Source organism: Cicer arietinum, chromosome 6, assembly GCF_000331145.2.
Source record: "Cicer arietinum cultivar CDC Frontier isolate Library 1 chromosome 6, Cicar.CDCFrontier_v2.0, whole genome shotgun sequence".
Classification (NCBI taxonomy): Eukaryota; Viridiplantae; Streptophyta; class Magnoliopsida; order Fabales; family Fabaceae; genus Cicer; species Cicer arietinum.
In genome coordinates, this window is record NC_021165.2 from 52,846,764 (window position 1) to 52,857,313 (window position 10,550).

Consider the following 10,550-nt stretch of genomic DNA (forward strand, 5'->3'; position numbering starts at 1 on the left):
GACGCTCTTTGTTAGTAAACATTGTGCGCACCCTTTTTGCATAACAAAATCATAATCACAAACAAAAAAAATAAAGTCTACGATAACTGAGTTCACGTACGTTTCTAGGTTTCTTAACAGTTCAGAAATGCAAAAACATTTGGAACAAATTCAGAAACACAACAACAATACGATGAAGATGAAATGAAAACAGAAGGGTGCATTGTAAACAAACATAAACAACAACATTGTAAAAAAAAAAAAACAACAACAACATTGTTACTTACTTGATTGAAGATGATGAGTTGATGAAGGTAATTGAAGAAGGTTGAAGATGAAAAAGATGATGAGTGAAATAGAGAAGTTAGGTGAAACAGAGAGCGAAAGGTGCTTTGGGTTTGTTAGTTTTCAATAAAAATTTAGGTTTGTAGGTAGTAAAATTGTAAAATTAATTTCGACTAAAGTGTTTGATCAATGTTAAAAAAAAAATTTACTTTTAATTTTTTGAAGTTTACACCTCGTTAGCATTGTAAAGAGATAGATATAAATTTATTTATAATATTCTTTGAGTTAACTTTTTTTTTAAACTGAAGTACCATATTTTTACTTTAAATTTTCTTTAAAAAAGAAATAAATTTATTTTCCATAAAAAAGGTAGATTAAGTATTTCATTTATAACAATAATACTACGAAAATATCATCTGTATGAACGAACGACTTTACTCGAGTTTTAATATCTCATACAAAAAATATTTTTCTCGTGTATGATTTTTATAATAAAAATATTAATTTTATATTGACAATGTTACTAAAATAATTATTTTAATTAATTATTTAGTGATGAATATTTGTCTCATGTACTATTTTTATAATAAATTATAAATAATATATTATAATTAACCATTTTTATTTTGAATATATAAAAAATATTAATTGTAATTCATTAATTAATGACAAACATTTATATAGTGTATAAATTATATATTCTAACGATTTCTTAAGCAAACCATTTTCAAAAAAGCATGAAAAAAAAAGAAAATGTGAAAAAAAGTTGGTTAATATATTAAAATTATTCTCAATTTCATTTTGATAATATTAAAAAAAGTATGCTAATTTTAACAAAATCTTTATGGATAAATATTTATCTCGTACATAGATTTTATAAAAAATTGTAATTAGTATATTATAATCATTATTTTATTTAAAAGATTTAAAAAAATATTAAATATTAATAATTTTAATTAGAAGCAAACACTTATTCTTTATATATATTGTACACTTCAACTTCTTTAGCAGAAAGTTATAATAAGAACCCAGTTATTTTTTTTAACTGGAATTAATTTGTATCGCACAGGCCTTTGGGAAGAAAATGAATTGCACATGAAATAGAAGTAAACTTAAAAAAAAAAAATCTCCCACAAGTTCAAATATCAAAGTGAGTCCAATATCTCTTAGCTAATGATTCTTATTCATGGGACCATGATGGGCAAGTTTATGCATGAGACTTTCCTATCCGTCACCGGAATTCTGGGCTAAATGTAAGTCTTATTTTAAATACATAGCCAAAGGAAAACTTGATTTCCCTCATTCTCTATTAGAGTGTTTCCAAAAAATTCAGTATTTGATTACAAGGATTTTGACAGGTGCATCCTTTAAAGGAATGTATTTATCTTTCTTGCAAACACAGCAATACCAACTTAAACTTTCAGACATATCCTACATGCTTAGGCTTTACATTTTGTTTTTCAATCAATTCTAAGCATAAATGGAGAACAAAGACAAAGGGACCAACATGGTGCCTGTAAAAGTGATGCTACAATAAAGAAAAGAAAGAAGTGTTATTTCCTATACATTTCAAAGGTAAGATTACAAGTTTTTCCGTGTTCGAGAAACAAATGAAGGAAACTCGTCCATGTTTTGACTTGTCGTTGAGTGAAGTCAAAATACATGTAGCTTTTGGAGTCCCTTAATTAATCAAATTTCCTGGTTAGATGACCCAAAACCAAGCTATAATAGACCCAGCAGCCAGACCAACAACTAAGAATAACACACTCACAATCCCTGCAGTCTCTGCGTGCTGCAACTTTACAGTTTTAGGAGCTAAAATCATCAATACACTGGTCAGGTATCCATTTGTAAGCCCTAAGAGACAAGTCAGTATGGTCACGGGAATCTCTGTTCGGAAGAACTTTGGACCGTGCAAGCATCCTAAGAAGAGAGGGAAAAACAACAGTCTTGCTATGCAACAACCTATGGCAACTTTTGCATTCTCTAGGAGGTATACTGCAGTGAGGGATTTGCCAACAAGGTCAAACACATTAAAGCAGGTAATAAGGAGAATTGGATACCAATCATTAAGAAGTTCAGAATGGACATCTTCTGTTATGTAACCGGGAAATATTGCGAGAGTCACAACATAAATGAGCATTATGCCGAACCCATACCACTTTATTGTTCCAACGGTATCCCATACAGTTGACCTCCATACAGATCCAGTCAAAGGACCATCGTCTTCGTTCACAGCGACTGCCTCAATCTTTAGCTCATTATAGTACTTCATAATGGGAAGTTTGTGTGCTAGATTGTATAAAACCATGCATATGAACATAATCACAATTGATACAGCGAAGTAGAGATTTGCACTCTTTTGCAGGCCAGAGGCATCTTGAGTGTAAACAGCTTTCGTAAATATCCTTAGGAAAGAAACAAGCACCCCTGAAGTCAAAAACATACATAATGTGAAGAGAAAACCATCTATGTTCCCAAAGTTCAGTAGACAAAGAGACAAGAATAAATCTAGTATTAACATTACAAATTATTTTCTATACAAACCTAAATCCAGTATATTAATTGGCTCAAGATTCAGCAAAAAGAAAAACAACAACAAAAAATTAATATCAGAATGGACTCAGCCTAATTAAAATCAGTACTGCTAAACTAAGAGGTCACTTGACAGACATATAACATAAAGATTCAAATCAGAATCAAACTCCATTTTGTGATCCTTGATTAGTCTTAAATTACTTTATATATAAAATAAAAGAAATGCTTAAGCAGTGGAGAAATATGAGATACCCAAGTTCTTCTATGCATCACATACCTAGACAGCCACAGCAAAAAAATGGTTAAGATATATTCAATATTTCCAGGTACACAATAAAAATGTGATTTCAAAAAATCATAACGTTCATAGGAATATATGTTTTCCTATATCTGATTTTAATTTTAGGGAAGGTACAGTTATCACGCACACAATATCTAACATATCCCAGAAGAGAATGGCTGCAAACTAGAGACTGAATCCTGATTGCAACAAGAAGAATGCCTAGTAGTTTTCACACTCTCATTCTCACATTATATATGATATATGAAAATGATTGAATAATAACCACATGTATAGGTGCCATGCCGGAGTGCGATACAAACACATGTCCGACATCAAACGCTTCTTCAATCTAGAGTAGGTGCTAAAAAGTGGAGGTTAAGGATCCTCTCCATTTTTCAAAATAAATAGAGATGTCAATTAAATGCACACATTCCTAAATTATGTGACTTTAATAGGACATTTATACACAAAAACCATAGTACTGCAGTTGTCCATATCTTTTAAGAAATGGAGAGGATCCCTACTTCTAAAAAGTATATGATAGTATCAAAATATAAATATCAAATCACACACAAAGTAAACAATGCATCAATAAAGTCTCAATCTTGTTAAAAAAATAGTCTCAAATGTTATAAAAAAAATTTGCAAAACCACAAATGGAAATAAAGTAACAGTTTAATTTTTAAAAGTTACGGTAAACAAACCACAACAACTAATGATATATTTTATAGTTTTAACCCCCTCCGATTCCCAAGAGAATGGAGTCTTGTAATCCAAAGTTCGGCAGGGAGGCAAAGAAAGTCTAACCAAAAATTATTCAAGATTCAAACTCATGTTCTCCCAAACAATTCGTCATAAACCGAAGTTCATTAACCACTTGAATCTAATCACTTTGGTTGCAACAACTACTCATATGCCTTCGTGTTAGAAACAGTTACAATTAAAGTCAAACATTTTCAATAATCAAATAGATGGTTGTGACTTATTGGCGATATAAAAAATCTTTACTCAGAGTGTATATGAATTAAATCCAAAAATATAACCGAAAATAGTAACAAAATGAAGAAGCTAGATGCAACAATACCAGAAGCAGCAGTTCCAGCAATAACAGCTTGCATATATCTCTCCGGCAACTCACCGGCAGATCCAACAATAGAACCCTGAACCAAAGCATCAGCAACACCAGAAAGTCCAACCGCACCAGCAGTAAAATAAAACCCATAATAAAACCCGACCCGACCCTTAACATAAAAAACATCAATTAAAGGAACAATAAGCAACGAAACAACAAAAAGAACAAGACCAAGGTTGATCCTAACATAGGCATGAGATTTGTGTCTATAGAGAATAATAATGGAAAGACCAAAGAGACCAACGAGCATGTAAACAACGGCGAAGATTCGATCAACGCTTGAATTAGGGTAAAGATAAGAGAAATAATCAACGGCTGTGATGAATGCGTTCCATGGAAGTAAGTAACCGAAACCAAGGGTGAAATAGATTATGTACGCTAAATGAAATTTGTCTTCTGGTGCTTTTTTCTTTGTTCCTGAACCTGATGGTAGAAGAAGAGTTGAATCGGAATCGGTGAACACCATTGTAAAATTTTCGGGTTTCCCGTTCGGGTTTTCGGGTTATTAACCGGAACGGGATAGGATTTCTTGGTGGTTAATATTTGATGCTAAACTCAGTTTCCCATTCTTGTTGATATAATATTTTCAAATGGTGAGTTATTGCAAGTTTCCAACAATTGAGTCTGTCATTAAGAAAAATAATTGAGTCTACCTAATCCAATCTCCAAAAAAAATTCCAAAATATACTTTAATGCAAGTAATTTATTCAATGCAATTGATTATTTGACCGAAACACGACAGAATTGAAATATTATTATTTTATTATTGAGTATATTGACCATTTGTCATTTTTTTTATAATTGCATTGATCAAAGTCAATAATAATAATTCAATTATATAGATACATATCAGGTAAAAGTAATGTTAGGTAATATATAAATGAAACAAATAAATAAATTTTAGTTCATTTTTTGTTATGTAATTAAATCTAGATTAATTAGGTAAAAGATTCAAGTTTACTTTTTTTAATAAAAGAAAATAACAATTTACTTAATTACATGAAAACGTAAATAAAAGAAATAGTTAAGCCGATATAGAAATTGTTAATACAATAAATTGCAAACAGATACTTTAATTAGCGTATAGTGTAATGTTTTCAAGTAATTTATTTATGTGTAAAATATATTTCATCTAAAATATGCATTCCAATATTTTGAGTTGTTTTCTCTTAAAATATTTTATAGAAAATAGTTATTCTTGTATTTATTTCTTTTATATATTTCTTTTTGGTTTTTATATATATTTCTATATTGACCAATTCATATTTAGATAATTTAATTTTTTTTTAAATTACATATAAATAGTGATATGTATCTATATAAAATAATAATTCAGTTTTTATTAAAAAAGGTATAAAACAATTCAACAATTTGATAAATATATGAGTTTATATTATTCTATTTAAAATTAACCATGTATTTTCAATAATTATTGTATGTTAATTAAAACATGATTAAATGATAAAAATTAACATGTTTTTAAATAATAATCATTTGTAGATGAGTTTTTATTTTTAAGTATTTAGGAATATATTTTAATTTAACAATAATTAAACTATTTTTTAAAAGATTATACCATAAAAGTTGTATAAGATAAGATAGTATTTTATTGATTTTTGTTTGTTGTACAACTATAAATTATGTGATAATGATAAAGACATGTGAGTTAAATGTTAATTAATAGTACTATATTAAAATATAATTAAATTTTACGGTATAAAATATTCCAATGTGATTTGCGTAAGATAATAATAATAATAATTTTATTGTATTTGAGTTGCAATTGGTGTTTTCTTTTTAATAAAAGTACATTGGTTAAGTTTCTTCAAAGATCATAAGTTCAATACATGGAGGAGCCATTTGAAAACTATATGGGCTATTGTATAATATTGATGCTCTAGCTAGAGGTAGACAACCTATTAACTTGTTATACATTTGACGACGCCAATGTTCTTCAAATAATAAAAAAACTATCGCTCACTCACTTAAAAACTATTTTTAGATAGGTTTTTTCTTTTTCTTATTTTTAAAACTGTTTTTAAAAACAAGTATCTCAATCAAGTTTTTTCTTTAATTCTATTCTTTAAAATAATTTTTAAAATCAAATTTATAACAATTTTTAAAAACTAAAATGCAAAAGTGTTTCAAACAGGTCCTTAGTATTCCATGATTGATTTTTATTTTTCTTTCAAATCTTGTCCTTTAAATAATAAAAAAATTCTCGCTTGTTACGGTCTATGAGTGTCATGCAATCTTCCACAAGATTCAAATTTTCATATCAAAGCTCATAAACCTTTAAGAACAAAGAATGTAAACACATGGGGAAAGTGGGTCTTACCTTAGCCCTCTTTCAGTAATGATAGGTCACACTCTATCATAGTTTATCACCACATGATAATTCACTGAAGTTACACTCTGCCTTATCATAGAGAGGATCTTATATACGAAGTTGCACAAATAAATCGGTCTCATGTCACACAAATAAAGTGGCTTATCAATATTTGCTGCCGAAATAATGTTGGTGTCGCTTAGAACTGTAGGATAGTAACCGTTTTCAAGTCACGGACATCCTGCAATAAAAATATTGTGACCTAAAAAATTCTAGAATTTTCGAAAAAAATCTTATATTTAAGCCATCAAGTCCTTGTGATTTATTTGGGTGCATGTCTAAAGCTGCAATACAAAACTCCTCCTCGAAAAAAGGCACAGTTAAATAGGTGTTGTCTTCATTAGAGATAAAAGGTGACATCGCGTATATGACTAGAGAGATATTACCAAAACTACTTGCATATGAATTCTAGAAATATTCTTTGGAAGATTGTATAAGCCTTCTTGACTCTCAAAAATGACATTTTCCTCATTCTTTAGCTTTATAATCAAATTTCATTTTCTTCCAGCGTTTGGCATAGCATGGAAGAATTTACTATTTGTGTCCCATCTTTAAGCCAAAAGGTTTTCGCCCTTTGATGTTAGAAACTATCTTATTGCAACGAAACACATGTGAGATTATTTTTAAGCTTAGTTAAAGTGCGTCCTGAGTTATGTTCTCCCAAGTTGCGAATGCGGTCAATTTTTCAACAAAGATGAGAATTGCATATCGAAAATTTGATCCGTTACATTTGCTCCAAGACTCCATGTCAGCTATATAATATTGAAGCTTATAGAGGATATCCATGAAGTAGAATAATATGTCACAAGATTTGAATTGTGACCTTTTAAAATAAAAAATCAAAAGCAAATATCTCATGTTATCACTTGGATAAGAATGTTAGTTTAAAAATCAAGATAGTGTTCTTTATCAAAAATGTATAATGAAAAAGTAAATGATAGGGATGTAGTGAGATCTATGTGCAAAAGTAAAAGATTAAGGTAAAGAGAATCACTCATAAATTTATTATTGTTCACTCTTAACCTTTAACCTTGGGCTATGTCAAGTCCTCACACCCTGTGAGATTTTCTATTATGTTGTTGAAGAGAACGTTCTTTCAGCATTTTTTACAACTTTCTATACATCACAACCTGATCTAATACAACATTTATCATCGAAGTCTCTACATGCTAACAACTTGTATCATCATAGCCTCAACAAGCTTACAAAGTCAATCTAAACAAATTTAATACAAATCCATTCTCAATAATCACAAAGGAAAGACTTTGAAAGATTTTTACAAGTGTATGAATAACTGTATAAGTTATTTTCTTATGAAAACTCCAGTGAAAATTTTGAGAAGCAAAGGAAATGTATCAGCACACTCAAAAATATGGAGCTCAAATTTGTAGATTTTAAATTGAAGTGTGTATGATAAAGAGAGTCTTTGTAAGTAAGTTGAGAATAAAACAAGTAATTTATGATTTGTAACTTAGACTATTGTCTATCATGTTAAACATATGTGTCTATCTATAGAAAAGGAGAGCTTCAGTTTACTAATGGAGAACAGATCTGTTGGCCACAAGAATCCATAAATCAATCTCTTTTTTTTTTTATGATTTATCTATCTCTCCTAGTTTTGGAAGTATTTTTCTCAACTTGGATCTCTTTGGAGGGCGGGCATTTGTAGATTTTCTTTGGAAATAGCTTTAACCCTCACAATGTAGAAAGTATTCAAATATCCAAATTTGTTAGGTAAAGATGGACGAGAAAAGGTGGATGGTTGAGTAGGTTGAATAGGAACAGTGGAGTCATAACTTGGTGTTTTTACAATATTTTTGAGTGTATCAGACCCAAAAAGAGAAAAAGAATTGTTGGTAGAGAACACAAATAAAGAGACAAATCACAAATTTTGTGGGATCAAGAATGACAATTTGACCAGATTTTTTAGACCCCATTGCCATGGTTGTAAGAGTGACTTCATGTATGGAAGTAAATTCAAAAATCATTTTAGAATTGAAGCATCTCTTTTTTTTTTTTTTTTTTTTGCAAATGATCCATTTTTCATGTAGCTCACAGTGAGACAGACTTCATCTTTGAGATAAATTTTGAAAAACTTGAAGTTTTTTATAGTGCCATAATGGATTGTGGTCTTTATGTTGACAACGAGGATCATATGATGAAGAATCATATAAGGAAGATTCATTTTGAGACCATGAAAAATATGGTACATAAGCAAGAGGTCATAATCATATACCTTATTCATGCTTCCTGGTTTATGAAGGAAACAATGTTGAGACACCCTATAGCATTTTGTATGGATTTTGGGTAATAAACTTCCAAAATTTCAAAGTTTTTCAAGCCCAATGGATTTGCATACTTCATTAAATCAATCCATTTGAGAAGAAGATTGTCAAAGTTGAAGTATCAACCTATTCTAATAGATCTATCAATATATTTTTCTTTGAAGATCAATGAAGTTGCAAACATGAGAAGGAGGGTTGAATTGTGTTTGTCTAAGTTGGATTCTTTTTCATTATTTGATTAAAGTTGATTCGGATTTGATGACTTAGAGCAACAACAACAACAAGACTATGGAATGCAGGAGTAAAGTGACACAAGCAATTTATTCTAGTTTACCACCAACTTAGTAGCTATGTCCAGTTCCTTCACTTAGAAATATTTAATCCACTAATTCGACTTCTTGAATTACACATCACCTAACCCTACAAGTCAGTCTTCTCAAAACAACCTAACAACTCAAGACTTTTTGAGGAACACAAACATGTAGACTCTATCAGCCAAGTCTTCTCCACACAATCTGACAAACCCAAATTGTTAAAGGCACACAACACCTTGACTCTACAAGTCAAGTCTTCTTAACATAATCTGACAACCCCAAATTTCTTGAGGAACAATAAAGCCAATATTCGGCTGGGTTACAAGAGTTTATAACTTGATTAGTTTACTTATAACAAGTTGATTGTAACAATGATTTTTCCACACATACAATGAAGCACTAAATAATATAAAATTTAATGAGTGCTTTGCTAGAATTTAAAACCTTAAACTCTGAATACTTAGAAAAATTGAGCTCTTGAGGTTTTTCTGAATTACTTTGGCTTTTAGGATTTCCGAGTTTGTTGTCCATTATGGTTGTGTTATTCTTCAACCTTAATCCTCTATTTATAGGAAAAATTAGGGCTTCAATTTACTCCCCTATGAATTATGAATCGTATCTTCATTTCAGCTTGGTCAACAAATATTTCTTCCAAATATAATTCTGAAAGATATGTTTTGATAATATGACCATTAGCCAATTCTTTATTTTTGAGTCTGGTCTTAAGCAATTCTTCTAAAAGGATATTGTGCGTATTTGTTCAAATTACGATTGCAAATTAATCCACATAAGTCTTCCTTCATACGCTTGATTTGATTTGAACGAGAACAATTTTGGCCTTGTTCCTGGACCTTCAGAAGTAAGGATACACCTAAGCCAAATTCAGTATTTTTTCAATCTATCAGAGATTTTGACTTTCCATCAGTTTCGTTGAATTTTCTCCATTAGATTCAATGACTTGATTGTTGGAGTCAGATGTTGTGTTGCTTGAATAATCAGAGTCAGAGGCAGATGCAAAGTTGCATGACTTAGAATTAGTGGCATGAGAAATTTCATTTTTGTTTCTCGATCAAAGTCAGTGCAACTTTAGAGTGTTATGTGTATCAGAGGCTACACTTTGGAACGAGTTACAATCTTCAGAGTTATTGTTCGTTAGAGCCACACTTAAGTTGTTGTTCATCAGATGCATGTTGAAGTTATTGTTCATCAGATGCATGCTGAAGTTATTGTTCATCAGAGGCATATTGAATCTTTAGAAGCACATAATTCTTCAAGGAAATGTTGAATCTTCATAAGCTTACTAGATCTTCAAAGGCAGATGCACAAAATGACTCATCAAAGGTAT

General features: G+C 30.2%; 1 protein-coding gene across 1 annotated transcript; it reads right to left on the reverse strand.

Annotated features, from left to right (window-relative positions):
• Positions 1–1,667: 1,667 nt before the first annotated feature.
• LOC101504800 (equilibrative nucleotide transporter 1) lies at positions 1,668–4,896 on the reverse strand. The gene is made up of 2 exons (XM_004516416.4): positions 4,170–4,896; positions 1,668–2,694 (listed from the first exon to the last, which is right to left on the reverse strand). The coding sequence occupies exons 1-2, from the start codon at positions 4,681–4,683 to the stop codon at positions 1,967–1,969; spliced, it is 1,242 nt and encodes a 413-aa protein (XP_004516473.1). The 5' UTR covers positions 4,684–4,896; the 3' UTR covers positions 1,668–1,966.
• Between the last annotated feature and the right edge of the window lie 5,654 nt (positions 4,897–10,550).

Excerpts from the sequence above, each read along its gene's own strand:
- LOC101504800 (XM_004516416.4), bottom strand. The coding sequence starts at position 4,683 with ATGGTGTTCACCGATTCCGATTCAACTCTTCTTCTACCATCAGGTTCA. Across the intron at positions 2,695-4,169 it reads TGCTGGAACTGCTGCTTCTG|GGGTGCTTGTTTCTTTCCTA; the intron begins GTATTGTTGCAT and ends TTTTGACTTCAG.